At 42.4% G+C, this 22,359-nt stretch overlaps 1 protein-coding gene across 2 annotated transcripts in view; it reads right to left on the reverse strand.

Annotated features, from left to right (window-relative positions):
• The window catches only part of Ccdc158 (coiled-coil domain containing 158), a 56,742-nt gene that overhangs the window by 28,877 nt on the left and 5,506 nt on the right, over positions 1-22,359 (reverse strand). The window contains exons 3-12 of one of the 2 annotated variants that reach the window (XM_059274683.1): positions 20,818-21,035; positions 17,651-17,760; positions 16,978-17,305; positions 16,611-16,687; positions 15,143-15,253; positions 13,177-13,291; positions 7,295-7,414; positions 6,559-6,756; positions 5,883-6,365; positions 688-877 (exon numbers count right to left, since the gene is read on the reverse strand). In XM_059274683.1, coding sequence (XP_059130666.1) covers positions 688-877; positions 5,883-6,365; positions 6,559-6,756; positions 7,295-7,414; positions 13,177-13,291; positions 15,143-15,253; positions 16,611-16,687; positions 16,978-17,305; positions 17,651-17,760; positions 20,818-21,035 — 1,950 coding nt within the window. Of the gene's footprint in view, positions 1-687; positions 878-5,882; positions 6,366-6,558; positions 6,757-7,294; positions 7,415-10,122; positions 10,884-13,176; positions 13,292-15,142; positions 15,254-16,610; positions 16,688-16,977; positions 17,306-17,650; positions 17,761-20,817; positions 21,036-22,359 lie in introns of those variants that run through there. The other variant, XM_059274682.1, reaches the window with a different exon arrangement.

Raw genomic sequence — 22,359 nt, forward strand, 5'->3', positions numbered from 1 at the left:
GGCTCCAGTCACTAAGTTCTACTGATGCAACCCCTTTGTCTTGCGTGGGGTGGAGATGTGGAGGTGTGCATGGTTTTTGTTTGTTTTGAGAAGGATCTCATTATATAACTCTGGGGTGTCCTGGAACTCACTGTATAGACCAGGCTGGCCTTGAACTCACAGAGATCCATGCCTCTTCCTCCTGAGTGCTGGAATTAAAGGCGTGTGCCACCAACTACCACACGGGCCCAAAGTGGTCTTAATTCTTTGCTCCTCTTCCATTCTGGCTGGCCCTGCCTCTGTTCAAGTCCTCATCATAGGGGTTTCTCCTTTCGGTAGTTTCGCATCATTCTATTTATACATGTCAGTTTATTAAACCTTTAATCAAGTAATTTGACTCAAAGGATGCAAGATTCCCTTTTCCATAAAAGCAAAACTGTACAATCAACATGATTTCTGCTGAACACCTCAGGAGGCCTGGAGTCTGGACACCTCACCCTACTCTTGGAAACTGAGGATTGAGTAAATAATGGTTAGTAAAACCAAGACGTAGAAGCTCTTCATGGAGGACTGTGAGGCTGCACATGACTAGAGCAGCATGGCTATGTGCATTTGTCGTGTGAGATCAGACACTCTTCTTTCTTAACTGTGTGGGTGCCCGTGCTGGACTCCACAGCATTTACTAGAGTGCAAAATGAAAGGACGCACCTGAGAGACTGTTTAATTCCGTCCTGCTAGTCTTCACCTCGTTCAAGAGCTGATCTCTCTCTTGTCGGATGTCCTTCACCGCCCGGAGACGCTCGGAGCCTGCATTGACCAGCTTCACCTTTTCCAGTTCTAGGTCACTCATTCTGGCTTCAAGTTCCCGGATCTTTGCATCTTTTTTATCTTTTAAAATCTGTTCAGGACAAATACAAAGCACAGCAAAACGAGTAAAAGAGTATGTACATGTATAGTAAGACAAACAAACCAAACCTAGTATCATCACAATTCTATCTACTTTTACTTTTTTCAGTCCTTCTAAGGATACTTATATAGTTTTCTTGCGATATAATACCCATGAGAAGCAACCTAGGTACATGTGGGGGTGGTACTTTGGCTCCCCGTTTCTGATGATACATCACAACAGGAAGGCATGGTAGCTGGAACTTCTCAGTCCACAGTGGCAGAAACATGCAGTGTGGCTTCCTCACATCTTGGCAGATCACAGAGCAGAGAGCTAAGGCCAGAACCCAAAGGGCTGTTACATTCAAGACCCACCTCCAGCCACCCATTTCTGCCAGCTAGGTCCCACAGGTTTTACGGCCATCCAAAACATCACCATCAACAGGGCACAAGCACTCCAACCGTGAGCCTGCAGAGGACATTCCAGATGCAAACCCTAATGGTTGGCCAAAGGAAAACGCAGAAGGACAAAGCCTAGAAAGACCTTCAAATACACGAGCCTGCAGGGACATTTTACACTCACTCACTAGAACATCACTACATCTGGATTTTACCATAATACACCAATGTAAGTGGTAAAGAGAGAGAAGAAAGGAATACTTCACCATTCCTTTAGACTCAGATGTCTATTCCCAGGATCACCTGCCATAACTTGTAATTATTCCTATTCTTTATTCAGTCATGCTGCAGTGGGTACTTTTTCATATGCTGGGGACACACAGAGAGCCAGGACTAAGTGAGTGTGCACATGAGGTCTCTATCTTAGACTTCTCTTGCCTTATCCACGTCCTGAGCCTGGATACCACCCGTGACTGCTGTGTCCTCAAGTCCTCCTTAGTGAAGGAGAGACAGGAAACAGCTATGTGTAACACATCAGAGGGAGGCTGACAGTGGAAAGGGAAGGAGACGTGAGGGAGGGTGGGTGTGAGGGAGGGGGTGGACGTGAGGGAGGGTGGATGTGAGGGAGGGTGGACGTGAGGGAGGGTGGACGTGAGGGAGGGTGGATGTGAGGGAGGGTGGATAGGAGGGAGGGTGGATGTGAGGGAGGGTGGATGTGAGGGAGGGTGGATGTGAGGGAGGGTGGATAGGAGGGAGGGTGGATGTGAGGGAGGGGTGGATGTGAGGGAGGGGATAGATGTGAGGGAGGGGATAGATGTGAGGGAGGGGTGGATGTGAGGGAGGGGTGGATGTGAGAGAGGGGTGGATGTGAGAGAGGGGTGGATGTGAGGGAGGGGTGGATGTGAGGGAGGGTGGATGTGAGGGAGGGGCTGCTATTTGAGATGAACTGGAGTATAGAGCAGTCTTAACACAGCAGGCCCGTTCCTGTATGTCAGGTCTGCTCACAAGGCTGGTCTTTGCCTGGCATTTAGGAATTCAGGAAATCTGTGGTAGCTTGGAAGAAAATGGCTCCGAAAGGGAGTGGCACTATTGGGAGGTGTGGCTTTGTTGGAGGAAGTATGTCACCGTGGGGGTCAGCTTTGAGGTCTTCCTTACTCAAGCTATGCTCAGTTTGGTATATAGTTCACTTCCTGTTGCCTGGGATCAAGATGTAGAACTCTCAGCTCCTTCTCCAGCAGCATGTCTACTTGTATACCACCATGCTTACTGCCATGATGACAATGGACCAAACCTCTGGAACTGTAAGCCACTCCAATTAAATGTTTTCCTTTATAAGAGTTGCCGTGGTCATGGCATCTCTTCATAGCAATAGAACCCCTAAGACAGAAGTTGGCACCAGGGACTGGGGTACTGCTGTGGATAGGGCTGACCATGCTTTTGCTTGAAGGAATATGGACCTTGGTACTGTGGATTAGAAAGGCATTTGAATGCTGTAAGTGCTGCTTAATGGGTCATCCTAGTGGAACACGGAAGATAGTGATGCTGAGGGTGATTTGAACTGTGGGGGCCTGGGTCAAGAGGTTTTAGAAGAGAAGAATTTTAGTATGTTGTCTACAAATCATTCTTGTGATATTTTGGTGAAGAATGTGGCTGCTTTTTACCCATGTCCAAAGAGTCTGCCTGAGGCTAAAGTGAAGAGATTTGAATTAATTCCACTGGCAGAGGACATCTCAAAACAGCCTAGTATTGACTCTGTCATGTGGTTATTAGTGTTAATGCTAATGAATATTTTTAATGAAAAGGAGCAAACTGAGCAAGGAAAAATACAAAATGCACAATTTTAGGAGAAAAAAAGCACCAGGGAGTGAAATGGAGCTAAGTCTATATTCAAGGAGATAAACAGATTAAGAAATGGAATAAAGGGAGTAGTGATCTTGGGGCAAGATCCCACCCAGCTAAATTTCCAATTTATGAAAAAGGATTAAAGAAAAACTTAGAGCTGGGTATGGTGGCGCACACCTTTAATCCCAGCACTGGGAAGGCAGAGGCAGGCAGATCTCTGAGTTTGAGGCCAGCCTGGTCTACAAAGCAAGTTCCAGAACAGCCAGGCTTAGGAAGTGAAGAAAACCATTGAAAATACAAAGTTGGTGAGGATCTAATTGTATAAGGGGCCATGTTCCAGCCCCCAAAAGCAGCAGAACTTGGCAGCTTTGGCCACATGGATCTGGCTTTAGAGTCAAGAAAGTAGACATGGCATCTTCCTTCACGACTAGGAAAAGCCATCTCTGAGGCCAGGCGTGTGTCAAAGGCGTCCCTGAATGGAGGGCCATTGTGTGAAACTGTGAAGTCGGAGCTTGGATTGCCTTGGAGACCCCAAGATGTTGGAGATGCCAGAGTTGTGGGGTACCTGTTGAGGAAAGTTGCTAACAGGGAGTGGGACCAGCCCAAGAGAAAGAAGTGTGTTGCGGTCAACAAAGCTGAAAGGAGCTGGAGATCTGAAAAGGGCTTTAACATCAGACATGGAGGTGCAGAGTTTGTAGCTGGTTTTCAGTCTTGCTTTGGTCCAGTATTTCCTCACTATGCTTCCTTCCCTTTGTTTTGGAATGACAATGTCTATCCTGTGTCATCATATGTTAGAAGTATGTGATCTGTGTTTTATTTTGATTTTATAGGGAATTACAGTTAAGAGATTGCATAAATTAGACTTTTAAATAAGTTTGAGACTGTGATAGACTATGAGGACTTTTGAAGTTGAACTGAATACATTTTTGCATTATGATATGCCTTCAAGCCTTTGGGGGCCTGGGAGTGCAATGTGGTGGCTCAACAGAAAATGGCCCCCAAAGGGAGTGGCACTATTAGGAATTGTGGCTTTGTTAGAGTAGGTGTGGCCTTGCTGGAGGAAGTGTGTCATTGTGGGGGTGGGCTTTGAGGTCTTCCTTACTCAAGCTATGCTCAGTGTGGTACACAGTTCACTTCCTGTTGCCTGTGGATCAAGATGTAGAACTCTATTTCTTCTCCAACACTGTGTCTGTGTGCATGCCCCATATCCCACCATGATAATAATGGACTAAACCTCTGAACTGTAAGCCATCCCCATTAAATGTTTCCCTTTATAAAAGTGGTCACAGTGTCTTTTCATAGCAATGGAAACCCTGACTAAGACAGACACCTAGCTGGTAAGAGCGGCTCATTGGGTCTAAACTGTTCTTGAACTGAGTGGTTATAAAGAAGACCTGCTTCCCTTCTTGGAAACAAGAAACTGGACCCTGTCAGGTAAGCGGCACATATATCATCAGCCGCCATAAAAAGCCTTGGGTACCGAGTCCTCAGTACCTTCTCTGTGGGCGGCATTTGAATTCTCACAATTTTCCTGCACTGCACTAGGAAGTGACTCCTGGAAGCTGGTGTTCTTTGGGCTTCCCCCATTGCCTTTTCCCTTTGCCAGCTGTTAAGGTTTGACTCTGGGGCTCCCTCCATAGGCTCACGGTGTGAGTACTTGTTGCCCAGCCAGTGGTGCTGTTTTGAGGGTCTCTGAAGCCTTTAGGAGGAGGGGCCTACTTGATGGAAATAGATCACTAGGGCAAGCCTTTGAAGGTCACACCCAGTCCACTGTGCCTGCTGGTGTACGTAGTAAGTTCCACGGTTACACAGTGAGACTCTCCAAAGAGAAAAGAAAGAAAGAAAGAAAGAAAGAAAGAAAGAAAGAAAGAAAGAAAGAAAGAAAGGAAGGAAGGAAAGAAAGAGAAAGAGAGAGAGACAGACAGAAAGAAAGAAAGAAAGAAAGAAAGAAAGAAAGAAAGAAAGAAAGAAAGAAAGGAAGGAAGGAAGGAAGGAAGGAAGGAAGGAAGGAAAGAAAGAAAGAAAGGAAGGAAAGGCCAGATTGGTGTTACGTGATTCATGCTTGGAATCCCAGCATCTGACAGAATGATCATTGCAAGTCTGAGGCCAGCTTGAGCCCACATAATGAATTCTATGAGACTTTCCAACAAAACAAAACAAAAACAAAAACAAAACATAAAGACATGGGGCAAAAACTACAAAGATGAATAAGGTGTGTGCCCTGCTGTATGAGGTCACCCATGCAGTAAGGGGACTCGGTATTTAAACACTCACTGGGCACCTCGGGAGTGGCAGGTCCACAGGTGAGTGGGAGAGCAGAAGGAAAGAAACTGATATCACACAGGCAGGCTGTCTTTGCTGTGTATTTCTTAGTCAAGCCTCACAACAGCCCAATAAAGTTGTGTTGCTCTGTTTGCTTGTGTCCTGTTTGCACAGACACACCACAAGAGTCAGTGAACAGTCCAACGTTATATAGTTATTACGGGGGGGATGCGGGTCAAACTGTGGACTCAGGGACCATTTCAGAGACAGGCTGGATTCCTTGCTATTTTCCTTTTGTACGCATGATGCTGAACCATTTCGGCACCACACATTCCTTTTAGAGAGTGAAAGGAGGGATTTTCTCTCAAAAACTTTTGTATAGCAACTCAGACACTTTCTATTCTAGGGGCCTCACAGACGAAGAATCATTTCAGTTCTTCTTGATATATTATTAGGTCATTGTTGCTTTGAGAACAGAAAATTCGGGAGCTAACCCACCCAAACCCCGCTCAGACCTTAAACTCCTGCAGCTCCAGCTTCCGGTCATTGATCTCCTTCTCCAGCTGAGCCTTCTCCACCTGCATAGCGCCCGCGGTTCGCCCATGCTGGCCAACCAGCTGCGTCATGTTCTCAATCTGCTGCCGCAAGATCTCAATGACCTTGTCCTTCTCCACCATCTGGAGTTTGAGCGCCTCACACTCCGTCTGCACATTTCTGAGGTGGTCCCCCTCATTCTTCAGGTGTTGCAGCTCCTGTAACTTCAGGTCCACCCGCGAGCGGAGCTTAGTGATCTCTGCATTGGTGGCCTCGATGGCTCGTTCCTTCTCCTGGAGGGAGGCGGTCAGGTCGGACACCGTCCTCTCCGAGCTCTCAAGGGTCATCTTCTTGGCCGTCAGCTCTTCCACCACCTTGCGCAGCATCTCCTTGGTGGACTCAAGCTGTGCAGTGAGGGAGGACACTTTCTCCAGGCTCTCATTCTTTCCCTGAATGGCTGCCATCTGTGGGAAAAAAAGTTTCTTAATTGTGGGGAAGCGGGGCATGGGCCAGTAGTTAACTCAAAGCGTGGATCTTGAACTTGGATAGTCCAGAGAGCCTAACTGAAATCATTTTGCTGTCAGAACTTAGGGCATAAAGGACACTTCCCCCCATGGAAGGAGCCACCGGGCAATGGCCCAGCTTGCATGCTCTCACCTGCCGCTCCATCTGGCCCTGACACTCGCTCTTCATGGCCTTGAGCAGGGCCTCCAGCCGCTGCACCTCCATGTTCCTGTCATCCAGCTCCCGGCGCAGGTGGTCGATGGTGATGCTGTTGCCGGTGTCCCGGTCCCACAGGCGTTTGTTCTGCTCCTTCTCCAGACTCAGCTCCTTCTCCCTCTTGTGTAGATCTGCCTAAAGAAGCGAGGAGCCCTCTTTCTCCCACCCAGTCACACAATCAAGACAAACTCTTCCATTTGCCTTACACGGTCTTGGAGTTGTGTGATTTCAGAAGCCTTTGGTTATGAAAAATAAAGGCTTTTCAATATCTGACTAAAATTGATTATTTCCTAGAAAAATACACTAATATTTTGCTTAAACATCTTGGTTTAGGAGTGGCTTCTCACACCTGTAATCTCTGCACATGGGAAGTGCATGACTTGTGTTTTGAATGTCATTTTGTTCCAAAATGAACATACCACAACCTGAATTTAGTAGATAGCAGTTCTAATTAAAAGACTATGGCTACGTGAAGACCTACCCTATCCAACGTGTAACAGCCATGCCTAAGGAAAGACACAGACATGTAAGATACTTAAAGTACATAGAATGACATTCCATGTGTATGTACAATATTTTGTAAAACCTGTAATTTTATAATGTAAACTGGTTTGTGAAATGTACTGAAAATTTTCCCAGATCCCAAATCTCGCATTATAGAGCATGATCTCACCAGCAGCTTTTGGAGTTGGTCATCCAGATTTCCTGACTCCTGACTGAACTGGTCCCGCTCTGTGCGTGCCTCGGTGAGCTCTGAATTGGCAAGGACTAACTGCTTCTCCAGCTCTTCTATCTGGAAGAAAAGTTCAAATCAAACAAATGCAGCGTGGGTCGGTGGCATCAGAACACGAAGCCTATGAGAGCAGCCGGTGCTGCATTAGAGGCGAAGCTGACGGGTCTTATGTTTGCGGTTTTCTAACCTTCCCATCTCCGTAGGATTTAGCACAGGCATTGGTCAAAATGGAACTTCTGGACACAGCACACTGTGCTTTGTGCGTTTTCGCCTCAGAAGTTATCTTCTGGGGAGATTCATCCTATAATTAAGGGAATCTCCTGGTGGTATAAATAATGTGCTGTGGACCCCAAACAACTGAACTTTAGAATACTGAGAAGAGCTATCTTGCTTGAGAATATCAGTCTCAGCAGGGCACATTGGTGCACATCTTTAATCCCAGCACTTGGGAGGCAGAGGCAGGTGGATCTGTGAGCACAAGGCCAGCCAGCCTGGTCTACATGGGAGTTCTAGGACAGCCAAGGCTACACAGTGAGACCAAGTCTTGAAAAAAGCCAAACACAAACACAGTATATACATATATATGTGTGTGTGTGTGTGTCTGTGTGTGTATGTATATGTATATATAATATATATTACATATGTATATAATCAGACTCTGAATAAGATAATAAGATACTGAATACAAAAGAATGAATAATGATAGTGTTATGGTAGCATATTTCAAAATGAGTGAATAACTATATTTAAAGTTAGAAGAATATAATGTTAGACAATTTAAGCATTCAAAAGTTTATTTTCTTCAAATATAAACAGGAATGAGAATCAATTTTAAAGAATATATTTTTCTTTCAGTCAAGACAGCAATTTGTTGGAATAGAGAGAAATTCAGTTCACTAAACCAAGGATATCACACAGAGTGATACCATTTCCTTTCACAAACTCAGTACGTAGCAGGTCTGTAGGAGGGCCCAGGCTGTTCCAGTATCGCAAATGTTCCTACAGCCCTCAACACAGTCTGAGTGGGGACCCCAGACCATGGAGACGCTGGGCTTTGATTTGAGCTGAGCACACAATATCAAGACTTAGATAATGAACCATTTCATAAGAACATGTTAATACTTAGTGTTATGCAATGAAACTACCTATAACTATGACTATTTTATCATTCACCTTCTGGGATTCAGAAAGCTTTCATATTGGCAGAAAGAAATGCTACACATTTCTTCCTTTTTCTAAGGTATATTTAACAGGCTTGAAAATTTGTGTCAAGAGTAAAGCTTAGTTTGGATGCGATCAAACCTTCTTAACTGGAAAACATATGACCAAGACAAACTTTTTCTTAATAACTTTTTATTTTTACTTGAAACAGATTCATTTAAAACTTTTCATTTATTAAACTAATATATAATCAATAATCACATTGTATATATAAATATACATATATACATATGTAACTATCTCCTTGACAAATAATAAGCATAAATGTGTAGGGCTTCTATATCTATTTACATGTACACATAAATGCCTTAAGAAAATGCTAATATAAAAAATATACAGTTATGCACTCATCTATAATGTAGTATCAGTGTGTACAGGACTTAGGACATAAATTTAAACATTTACATTGGATATGTGTTTAAGTTGGCATTATGTGATTATGTTATATATTAAGTATTTCATAAGGATTAAGTATTAATAAGGGTTAAGTACATAAAGTTTTAGATTCTAATTATATTTGATAATGATACAAGGCATTCTCACAAGAATTAAGTACACATGAAATATTAGATTATAGATGGTATTTGATTTTAGGTTGCATATTAAAAACTATTTCACAGGAATTAATGGATTACCTACCTGTACTATTATACCTGGCGTAAGAAGTATTTTTGAGCTGGAGATATAGCTCAGTGGAAGAGTGCCTGCTAGATTTGTTCCCCAGGACTACTAATAATAATAATGATAAGAGAAAAACAAAAACAGTAAGAAAATGAAAAACAAAAAATCCTTCATTCTTATGCTCCTGGAGGCATATATACAGAGAAAACATAAAATTTATCCTCTGTAATGTAAGTAACTTCTGAGAAGATGAACTATCAGTTGATAGCATCTTTTCGGTCCTATCATTATTAGGAAAGCCTGAGTCAGCACACTTAGATAAGAACCAGTGTTTCACTATGGTCACCCAGCAGTTCCACTGGCCAGGCAGGATCAGGTAGACTGCACTGGGTTCCGGTCAAGGTTCTGTAATATGTGCCCTGCCTTGATTTTGCTAAGGTACAATTTTTTAAAGAGTATTCTAGATGGTCTCTCATTACCCTTTCAACTCTGTTCTTACTACTTCTTAAAAAATGTTTTTACTTATTCTTTATGTTTTTTCATGTGTTATAAAAACAGCATCAAAAAAGTTTAGAATCTATATTTTCTACTCTTTTGGGCTATAAATTTAACAAGAACCTTTCAGTTTGAATTTTCATGAGTAGAGCAAACACTTTCTACTCCTAGCTTGGCACAAGCCATTTTCATCCTTGAGCAAAGAACTATTTGTTTATGTTTTTTAAAAATAGGTCTGTTTTAACTGGAAAAAAAAATCAGGGTGGCTCTTTCATAGTATCAAACTTGACAGTAAAATCTGAGACGGAAACTGGAAGGAGAGAGGCGGGAGGGAAGAGCACGTCTTTTCTGGTTGCCCACTGTCAGAGCCCCTCCAGACCCCTGCGGGAACACCCCCTCGGGAAGACCCCCTCGGGAAGACCCCCCCTCGGGAAGACCCCCCCCCTCGGGAACACCCCCGCGGGAAGACTAGTTTTGTAGTTGTCAGTACTGACTCAGCTGCTATAGCTCTGCTTTTACCTTTCACTTTTTAGAGTAAAAACATCTGTATGAAATAATCCATCAAAAAAGAAATGGACAGTGAAAGGGGAAACCACTGAAGTAGCAGCTGAGCTGGTACCCACAGCTATAAAAAGAAATCCCTGCACGGGAAGCCTTGGAAATGTCCAGGAGGCACTGGTGTGTGACAGACAGTGAAGGTTTTCTCTCCTTACACAGCAGCACTGGTTTTCCCTTTCACCATCCATGAACAGACTTTTAGGTTTGGATCAATACAAATCCGTACAAGGGTTTCGTTCTAATTTCACCGATTGTAGCCAATCACATCGAATCATATTGGATCTGTGCTTTAGTTATTTTTTTATGGTGGTGTTTTTTATTTAATTCTGTGCTCAAAATGACACAGATGTGGCCCAAGGAGGGAGCTGTGTGTCAGCATGAAGCTGCACGGAACTCTGGGAAGCCTTTGCACACTCTCCCAGCATAGTGAACAGCTTCGCCAGTGCTACTACATCTTCACAGCGGACTAGGGAATCCAGCCCCAGCAACTTTCAAAATAGAATCAACTTAGAATCAGATCATGATAGATTTTTGTTGTCAAAAAGCGAAAGTTAAGAGTAAAGCCAAATCTACAGAGCCAATAGTGACAGCTTCTACTGCTCCAAATTCGTAAAGGGGAATTCTGGAGGTTCTCCTAAAACGGAAAGAGAAGAATAGAAGACAGCATTATAGTTAAACATGTTGGCCAGCTTTGAAAAAGCTACATCTAAGATTTTCTTAGAAATACAATTTCTATTTTCACCAATATGAAATACTTTTTGTTAACCTGAAAAAAATTGCCCTCTGTAATGGATTTCCCTGAATTTACACACTCTAGGTAGAAAAGTTTTGTTTAGGCTATCAAAAAAAAAAAATCTTTGTTTTTAAGGCAGGTCTCATGTACCCCAGGCTATGTGCCCAAGGATAACTGACCGCCCTTCCCCTACTCCCCGATTACTGGGATTTCAGGCCTGAGCTACCATGTTCTGGGGACCCTGGAGCAGGCACTCCCCCAACTAAGCTCCATCCCAACATTTATCTATTATTTTCATTGACTTCCCCCTTTGAATTTTGAACATTATACATTAAAATCTACACTGAAACAGTGAAGGAGAAAACAGATTTTAAAATTTTAGCAATATGAAGTCACAATATATGAAAATGAAACAAAATATGCACAAGAATATGCTTTTTAAACTCTACATCCAAGTTTTTATAACAAAAACATTTCACAATAGAGTATTTGTATCCCTCCAAAGCAAATTCTTGTTAACTTGCTTAATCTTTGTTGCTCAGTTATACTAAGAAACTTCAGACTAAGGTGTATTCAACCCTATATTAACATGTGTTCCCTAACTAAGGCAGCAGGAGCTGCTTCCTCTTGAGAGCCTAGTCAACCACCCTTAGGTTCACTAGGATAGGTTTAGTCAGCATTTCAATGATCTGGATCAAGACTGATATGTCCCTTTCCCTTTCTTGAGATAGGTTCTCACAATGTAGCTAAGGCAGGCCTCGAATGTGTGATCCTCTAATCAGCCTCCCATGTGCGGGCCGTCTTCCTTAGGTCTATTAACTGTTTACTATTTAAGACTGTCAAAGTTCTTGTGAGCCATTATTTACATTAGAGCACATTAAGATGGGCTCTAATCTGTTAACATGATACATCAGACCAGATTAAAAAAAATAAGCAAACTAGATGAAGCTTATGAAGAGATCATTTTTCCAAGCTTGATATAATGGAGAGCCATAGTAATTACAAATTATATAAGTAAACACAGGTGAACTGAGCTTGATTTAGTAGTTTGTGACTTTTCAGAATCTGGTATCAATAAATGTTTGTCTTTCCAAAATGGCTTGAATAGTCATGAATAACAGTTGTTGTACTGGACTATAATACAATTACACTACTTTGTCTATCAGATTATAATACAATATCCTCCCAGGCATAATGTGCTGAAGCCAAGACCACCCTTCTGCTCTAGTTTCTGTAGGGGAGGTCACGTCCTTTGTATAGGACTGGTTTGTCTACAAGAGAGTGGACAGTCATCAAAAGAAAAGTTTGTCCTGAGAAAAGAAACTGGAACACAAAAGTCAGCCTCTCTGGCTGCTCTGAGGCCAAGAGCTATACAAGGAGGTACAATTTCAGGTCCTCCCCACCGAGTCCTCTCTCCAGCCCTGCCTCCCCCAAAATAGTATTATCTGCTTTTAAGAGGAATTATGTGATGAAAGATGAAGAATTACATTCCTAATTTTTATTTTAATTATTTTGGGCAATCTTACATTTTTGTTTTCTAGCCACAAAATGATTAGAAGTTAAAGAGATGAAGCAGGTCCCCAAAACATTAGTAGTAGATATAGACCAGCTGGTACTGAGTATTTGCTAAAGCAAAGCCTTACAAATAAATGATAATATAGTCATATTCTTTTTTTTTGTTTTTGTTTTTGTTTTTCAAGACAGGGTTTCTCTGTGTAGTTTTGGTGCCTGTCCTAGAACTCGCTCTGTAGACCGGGATGGCCTCGAACTCCCAGAGATCTGCCTGGCTCTGCCTCCCGAGTGCTGGGATTAAAGACGTGCGCCACCATCACTTGGCCGTAGTCATATTCTTTAATTTATTCCTTATCTATTTGTGTGGTAGTAAGGATTAATCCAGGGGCTCAGGCATGCTAGACAAGTATTCTTCCACTGAGCTACATTCTCTGCTACTCTATTTTTTAGAAATTTACTTGAAAAATATTTCCCAATTTTTATAGTGAATTTGAACATGCAATTTAAATAAGAGTTTATAACTTAACAGATAATTTAGCATGTTTGCATACCAACTTATACTGATTTTAAAAATATTCTCTTTTAATTGGAAATTGTTTTTATTCTTCATTTTCAAACAAACTGTCAAAACTACATTATTGATCAGTATATAAAATGTCCTTGGAGTGAAGTCTAAACTTGCCTTGTCTTCATACATCCTCTTGGCTTCCCTCAGCTCAGAACGAAGCTGAGAAACAGTAGACTCCAACTCACTGAGCTGGCGCATGTACATGGAGTTTTGGTTCCTTGCTTGTTCTCTAAGAAGGGTTGAAAAGGGTATAAAAGCAAATGTCAAAGTAAGAATAAGCACGATACCTCAAGGGCCACACAGATCTCTTAGATACTATCAGTAATTACTTTATATGGTTCAATTAGAGCATCTGTCTTTCATATATATATATATATATATATATATATATATATATATATACACACATAAATACACACATACATATACATATACACATACATACATATATATGTAATCATTACACTATTCTCTACTTTTGCATAGGATTAAAAATGTCTGTGGGGGGGGGGGGCCGCGAGAGAGCAATGGCTCAGTGGTTGGGTATTTGCTCTGCACCCATGAGGACCACAGTCATGGTCCCAGCTCCTACATAACAGGCTGGACATTCTGAAAACGCCTAGAACTACAACTCCAAAGATTCTGATGCCCTCTTCTGGTCCCCACATGCACACAGGTGCTTGTATCTGTACACACAGGTATACATACACTCATACAAACACAATAAACCTTTATAAATAAAAAAGTCTACACATAGACTTACACATCAGTTCAAATTATATAATTTCATATGCACATATAATTTCTGTGTATACTTGAACATATGTATAACTGTGTATAACTGTTTGTATGTACATATATAATTACATATAGATGCACATGTAATTATTTATATACAAATATTCATAATATACGTGTGGTATGTTTTCTTTGTCCTATCATTTGAATGAACAACCCAGTGAAATCCAGGAGCCTGAATACTTGCAATAATACTTGGTACATGGTGACACAAAAAATATTACTGTTACCTTTTCTGTTCAAGTATTAGAAAAGTTTTATCACTTCCTCATGGAATCAATTACTAAGCAATTTCAAAAAGCTATTAGGACAGCACATTAGTCAAAATAATAGATTTTTAAATCATTATTTCACATGTATGAATTTTGCCAGCATGTATGCACGTGCACCAGGAGTATGCCTTGTGCCCACAGTGGTCAGAAGAGGGTGTTGGATCCCCTGGAATTTGTAGAAGGCAAAAGTTCTCATGCATACAGATAAGCACTGGAGAAGGCAGGCTTGTTAAAGATGTTTGCCTGTTCTTCTGGAATGCTGGGACAGAATGTAGTTTACAACCTGCCGATCCTTGGCTGTCTGATGAGCCAGGCTCCACCTGTATCCCTCAGAATTTATGTTTCACTTACCCCAGACCTTCCCCCCTCCACCCCAAATCTTGAGCACTGCTTCTAGGCCTTGAAACCCATCCTTGTGAGATGTCACTTGTGCTTTACAACAGCCTAAGTGACTTCATGTTATCTTAGGACAGGCCAGTCCTGACTCCCTCAGGCGTTACCTTTACCTCAGCCACGCTCTCTAGACTCTAAATCTTGGGAACTATCTCTGAGTCAACAGTACCCACTCTTGTGAAAGAAGCCAGATGTACTTTGTTGAGAATCTCAATGCAAACGTGTCTTAAGCTCTGCTATACTCAAAGGGCTGAGTTAAACGCCATCAGAAAACTTTTTTGCAAAATTGTGCTGTGCTTAAATATGACTAAAATAAACCAACTGGTGTCAGACTCTGGAAGTTTGGCTCAGCACCGGCTACCAAAGTCAGGCTGAGCCGAGTTTCACTCCTCCCTTATCCAGATCGTTTTCCTGCTGGCCATAAAGCCTGCAGGGCCCTCCCCTCCAATCCCCAAGCACACAAGAACCAGAATCACAGATAACAGCAGTGAGTCGCCAGATACGGATTGGGACTCAAACCCAGGTCCTCTGCAAGAGCAACAAGAGCTCTTAACTGCTGAGCCACCTCTCCAGCTTAAAAGAAGAGTTGTTGGTGACATCCACTAGTGCACACATACTGAATGATTTCCATTTGACTCTGGATACTGTTGGCTTGGCTGCGAGCACTACTGGCTTTCTCCGTAAGTCCTGTTATTTCCACTTCATGTTCACTGATCAGTTGCTCAATCCTAGGGAGAGAATGTAATGACTGTTAGGATACAGGACACTCTTACCTATGGCTTATCTCAAAAGCTAATGTTTTTCAATACCTTCAAACCTAGTACTTTGTTTCAGTCTTACACATGCTACTCTTCCGTCTGTTTTTTTGAGACAGACTTTAATTGTGTAGTCCTGGCTGGCCTTGAATTTGTAGGCAATCCTCCTGTCTCTGCCTCCTAAGTGCTGGGATTACAGACCTGAGCCACCATGCCTGGTTTTGTAAACATTACTCCTTTTTCTCCTTTCTGTCTTTTATTTTAATTGTTTCTTTTTGAGACAAGGTCTCTCTCATTATGTAGCTCTGGTGTCCTGGAACTTGCTATGTAGACTAGGCCACCCTCAAAGTCACAGAGATCCACCTGCCTCTGTCTCCTGAATGCTGGGACTAAAGGCATGCTCCACCACACCTGGCAATGCTACTCTTTTAATAATAACTCTAGAAGCCTTTACTTACAACTGACTAGGTTTTCAGAATTTGGAATCTGAGTTTCAGTGTCAATGAACGATGAGAATCAAGCAAGGCATGGCATTGTGTGCCTTTGGTCCTGCACTTGAGAAGGTGAAGCAGAAAATCACTGGATTACAGGAATTCAAGGCCAGCCTGGCAACAGTAAGACCCTGTTCTCAAAGGAAACAAACACCTTTGAGTATTATGAATAATATGTTCATGATGTGAGTACCATATATTATATGATATCTCCAGGGAGACTTAGGGAAGGGTCCTATCAACAAAACACATTATGAATACAAGTTTACAAATATTTATACTAAGTCACAGGCTATTAAATGCTTCATATTAGCTAGTCAGCAGATATGTGACAGATCACTCTTAGGCCAACTGGGGCTGTTCTACCTAGGCCTTGACCTTGACCCCTTCGGATGATCTTTGAGCCAGGCCAAGCACAGCAAGAATCGCCTCATTCTTGCCATCTGATCAGTCCTTGCCAGCTGATCAAGTTGCTTATCCTTCAGCTTAAAAATCTATATCCATGGCTACCTTTAGTAGGAATTTTCAACCCTTTTGTGAATAATGTTCCACCCACCAATCCCTCACCTTCTTCCTTGGTTAGAAATCTCCATTTGTCCTTATTGTGTTGGGAGTTGAGCTTATTTTCTCTCCCTAGAGCAAAACTTAGAGTGCTATAGTTTTGAATGAAGCCATTCTTACAGCTTCAACAGGTGTCAGAAAAAGTTAACGTAAGTTTGCTATGGCTTGCTAAGGATATGTTTTGGTGTTGTCTCAGAGTCTGTAGACTTTGGAACTGCAGGGAGACTATAACTGGAATAACTTCACTGTGACTTTCTATGCCTCAGCCAGACACCTACCGATCTTGATGTTGTTGAAGTAATAGTTCTATTTTGCTCTGTGATTCAGATTTCAGTGTTTCAAGCTGATCCTCTACCTGGTTTTAAAATAGAGATATTAATTTGGGTGCAGAGTTTCTATGAAAGGAATGCTTTAGAGAGATATACGTAGAAATAGTACTAAAATCAACTCTACGCCTCTACTTCACAGCACTTGTGCTCTGGCTATACTTATACAAGCTGTACAGGCCAAAGAGCTAGTCTCCTGTCAAGAGAGAGCATTGTGTATCATCTCAGAGCAGAAAAATGAGACCCCAGCTTATTTTTAAGGATTTTACAAGCTATCTCTCAACGTACTGTAATATAAAGTAGTGTTCTCACCACTTACTGGAAATATCCTCCCTTTAAGATAAGAGATTTCTGTGTCTAATTCTCTTAGGATTTTACTAATAGCTGAGCCCAGGCTGCGGAAGTGCATGGTAGACATGCTGTCGTGTTCACATATTTTCTTGCCTGAGGCTTCTTCAAAGTCAACTAAGATTGATCGGATTTCTTGAAGCACACCTTCGTGGCTAAGCATCATTTTTCTTAGCTGCTCGATCTGTGTGCTGCTGTCTTTCAACATGTCCTCCTTGAGGCGCTTGGCAGTCTCAAGCTCATGAACTGTATTTTGAAGCTGATTTCTTAAATCCTCCTGGGACTGACTCTCTCTTCGTCTATGAAACGAAAGAGAAGAAATAACATTGAGAAAACTCATTTTCACTCAATTTTATTACAAAGAGAAAAAAGATACAGAATTTTGCTATATATCCCAGGCTGGCCTTGAACTCAATTATGTAGCCCAGGCTGGCCTTGAACTCACAGCAGTCTTCCTATCTCAGACACCCAAGTCCCGAGGGTACATGTATATGGGACTGCGCTCAGCATTAAGACTAAAACCATGGAACAGTTTCTGGGCTGGGGCTGTATCTCTCTGGCAGAACACTTGCCTAAGTGCCCAGACCCTGGCTTCAATCTCTAGCACTGCTGGAGGAAGAGGAAGTCAAGAAACAAATCCCAACCTGATGTCAGCCATGGCATCTCTCTCCATTTGCATTTCTTGAAGTTTTGTTTGCAAATCAATGACTGACTGTCTTAAGTAAAACTTTTGTTTCTCATGTAATTCATTGCTCTGAAAAAAAAAAAAAACCACACACACACACAAATTAATCTGTATCTATATATAAACCATCAAAACATAGTTCCTATAGAAGACACTAATTTCCCAAGGGTTGTGGGTTATTTATTGTTATGTATACAAAATCTCCCTCACTGCTGAAGTTCAGAGCCCAGTGAATACTTCTCATCTAGATAACTGGAAGACATCAGCAAGTTTCCCTGGCTTGGCCTTTTCTTGTCCATTTTCTGAAACAAATATCCCACCCAGCTCAAAGCAAAAAATGGGAAAATGTTTTGTCCCTTAAAACTGGAAACCTGCTTGAAATGATGTACGCAAAAAAGTCAAACTGCCTTCAACCCCCTTCAATTCTTGGCAACAGGCACTGCCATCCATAACTCTAAAGGTGGGGCTGGAGAGATGGCTGAGGTTAAGAGCACGGGCTGCTCTTGCAGAGGTCCAGGGTTTGATTCCCAGCACCCACAGGGCAGCTGACAACCATCTTTAACTTCAGTTCCTGGGAATCTGATGCCCTCTTTGAGAACTGTGTGTACATGGTGCATATACATACATGCAGGCAAAACATTTATATATATAAAATAAAAACAATTTTTAATGTAAAAATAAGACTCTGAAGGTGCTCAACTACAGAAAAATGCAGAGATTTCCAAAGCCAGGCATTGAAGCATCTCCCAGCTAAGAGCTGATGACCAGTATAGGATGAACAGCTTTTTAACTGCCTCATCTTTTGAGGCTGAACAGAAAACAAACCACTGAAAATGAGAAGATTCTAAAATACAAAAATAGAGACTAAAATTAAGCAAACAGGAAAACCAAAAAAAGATCCAGAGGAAACAAAGATAATATAGGGATGTCATCCTATCCCTAACCCTAACCCTGTGCTTGCAGAGATTCTAGTACCATATACAAAGGTTACAACCACACAGAATAGGAAGCTGGTTGGTGGTGGCACATGCCTTTAATCCCAGCACTCTGAGTTCGAGGCCAGCTTGGTCTCTAGAGTGATTTTCAGGACAGACAGGGCTACCCAGAGAAACCCTGTCTTGAACAACCTTTAAAAACAAACAAATAAGACAGAAACAAGAATAGGATGCCAAGGCTGGCCACAGTGGCACACTCCTACATTCCCAAAGGTTGGGAAGCTAAGGCAGGGGAAGTCAAGTGTAAGGCCATCCTGGGCTACACTGAGACCCTGTTTAAGGAAGAAGACTAAAGAATGGAAGGCACAGAGATGAGGGGAGGAAGGGAAAAGGATGAATAGCTGGCAGTAGTCCTTGCTTAGTGTGCATGAGGCCCTAGGCCAATGGTTCTCAACCTGTGGGTCATGACCCCCTGGGGTGTAAAGAAACCCTTTCATAGGGGTCACCTAAGACTATTGGTAAACACAGATATTCATATTCATAACAGTGGCAAAATTAGTTATGAAGTAGCAACAAAATAATGTTCTGGTTGGGGTCACCACAGCATGAGGAACTGTGTTAAAGGGTCACAGCATGAGGAAGGTTGAGGACCACTGCCCTAGGCTGATGCCTAGCACGATCAGAGGGCCAGAGACAGCACTGTGTCAGATGCTGCAAGTCAAGTTAGAAAAGGAACTCCAGTATCATGTGGCTTCAGCATCACCATTTAACCCACCCACATGATTATTTCCTACTGTAAGTATCTCAATCACAAAACTACAAGGAAGGAACTGTGTCTTTTCCATCTCCATACATCTGGTACCGAGCACATTTCTGTTACATAGGAATATAACAACAGCACTGTTGGATAAATATTAGAAATATTTCACAAATCTTTACTAGGAACCAACCAAGTGTGACATACTCTACCAGGAGGTAATAGGAATAAATTAGACATAGAAAATAAATGAAGGGGTGTTCTCTCTCTCTCTCTCTCTCTCTCTCTCTCTCTCTCTCTCTCTCTCTCTCTCTCTTTCTCATGTGGGAGGACAGCTCTTGGGAGTCCATTCTCTCCTGACACCTTATAGGATCCAGGGATTGAACTCAAGTTGTCAGGCTTGTGCATTAGCACCTCTACCCACTGGGCCATCCTGCCATCAGAGTTATTATTCTTTTCCTCTACTAGTATGTCCATGCTTCCTGTCTCTATATGTCTTATTGGTGTATTTATCACAAGGTCTCATCACTACTTATGTGACTAGCTCATCTCCAAAACTATGAATTCCCTTGAGAGCCGTGACTTAGTTATCTTTGTATGTCATGTGTACAATACAATGACACACAATTTTTCACATTTAATAAAATTGTAGGTCCATCTCCTAGAGTCTTCATCTAGTCTGATGAGGCAGAATAACACACTGATGGATACAGTAAGATGTACAAAACATGTACAAACAAGACTTGCACAGAGAACACCCTGAGTGCTGTCTAGAGCGAAGGCCTCAGAGAAGGGAGTGCATGAAGAGAGCCCTGACAGATAGCAGGAGTCTCCCAGCAGCCAAGCAGAGAGGCACGGAGATCCAGACTACCACGGTCCACCAGGATGAACAAGTGGCTCAGCACTGCTGGAGCAGAGGGTACTTACAGAGAATGGTACTGAACAAGGGGGGCATGAAGCTCCTGTACATGGCGGTAAGAAGTCTGGCTTTTAGAAAGTAAACTACTGGAACTCAACACCCAGCTTGAGTCTGTGAGATGCACTTGAGGTTTTAGCAAACCCTTCTAAATTCTATGTAACCATTCTGTGTGTATATATATATAATCCCACTTTCTACCACTGCGAAAGAAGCCAGGTATCATGATAGCAAGACAACAGACCTAAACCAATTATTAACTGCATATGAATGTCATTAATAACATTTTGAAACATTCAAATTTTGCTAAAATTATATCCTGAAACCAAGACATTATTACCAGAAAGAAAATGGTATGTAAACTTCTCATTAGGCCAACAGAAAGGAGAGGTCAAATTAACAGGTTTAGCTGAGAGACCCAGGGCTAATGTTTTCTTTCAGGGGGGTTAAGTTTTACTTCAGGACAACATGTCTCCTTCGCCTAATGGTGCCAGATGCTAGAAAAGAACGCAACTCACTTCGTTTAGTCTTTTCTGCAAATCTTTAACTTGATGTGAATATTCTTCCAAAACACGTTCAATGTGCTCTTTCCCAGGATAAGGGATGACCTTTCTATGAGAATCAAGTTCCACTTCATATTTAGGGAAAAAAGGCATTTGTGTTAAAGTCCCAGTTGAAGATGGATTTTCAATTACTGTACCACGAATAGATGACACAAAAAACGGGCTTGAAGAACCTAAACAGTAGAGAATTCATTAATTATCCATAAAACAACTTGGTGGCAAACATTATTGTAGGGGTTCCTCTAACAAACCCTGAAGGAGCACAAGGTCTCATGGGAAAAACAGGCAAGTGAAAATACAGCTCAGAGTACTGAGAAGGACAGTACCAGCCGCAAAGGAGGGACGGGCAGGGAGGAGGGTGATCACGTGACCCTGGAACTGAAAAGCCTTGATGGATGGATGTATGCGTGGTAGCCAGTCTGGAGAAGACAAGGGGACATTCAAGAGTGGAAGCACCAAGCACCATATAAGGCCAGTGGGCTCGAGACAGCTGGGACGTTCTGGGCAGAAGAAAAGCTGCTGCCACATACGAGGATGAAAATACAGACCATGAGGGGCCTTGCAGTCCTGCCAAGGAGTTTGGATCTCACCAAGTAGGGTATAGTTTTGAAACTGGAAAGAGATCCGGCCACAGGAAACATTTCTTAGTGGCATCTGGACCCTGCTGAGGTAGGAGACTGTGACTGTAAGTCGCGACCCCGTGAGAGATTCATAGCAAAATCTTCCAGCAGCCCAGCCCCCAAATGGAGGTATTAGCTAGACTAATGAGCATTTGTGTGTTCCTGTGAGGATGCAAATGATAAGGGAAGGACACTGGCGAGTGAATGGCTGGACACGCAGACAGAAGGGCACTGGCGAGTGACTGGCTGGACACGCAGGCAGAAGAGCGGTAATTTAGGAGTAAATATCAGACTCTGTAATGGCTGCTGTCAATCTTTGTAGTATATTGGATCACTTGAGAAACGTTAAAATAATAATACAGTTGTGCCTAAACCCTGCTTGGGACCTACTGAATCAGAATTTGCAAGTGTGAAACTAAGATGTGTAACTGTTTAGAACGGAAAAGGCTGGGGTGGGGTGGCGTTGACATGGATCATGGTTGACAGCCACTACTTCCAGTAGGCAGGAAAACTGGAGCTCCATAGTAATGACACGGGAGGGCTGAGGTAAGAGGCTGGTTAACTTGTTACCAGGATGTGTGGACAGGAAGAGGATGGGGCTGGAGGGATGACTGAGCAGTTAAGAGCACTTGTTGCTCTTGCAAAGAACCCAGATTTTATTCCCAGGCCCCAGATGGTGCCTCACAGCCATCTGTAACTCCAGATCTAGGGGATCTGCTGCCTTCTTCTGACCTCAGAGGGCACCAAGCACACCTACGGTACACAAACATACCTACAAGAAAAACGCTCATACGCATAAAGTAAAGTCAATCTTAAAAGCTAACTAGGTAAATAAACCCAAACTGTAGAGGTCAAGAAGCTGTGTGTGCACCTAGGA

This window comes from Peromyscus eremicus, chromosome 10, assembly GCF_949786415.1.
Source record: "Peromyscus eremicus chromosome 10, PerEre_H2_v1, whole genome shotgun sequence".
Taxonomy (NCBI): domain Eukaryota; kingdom Metazoa; phylum Chordata; class Mammalia; order Rodentia; family Cricetidae; genus Peromyscus; species Peromyscus eremicus.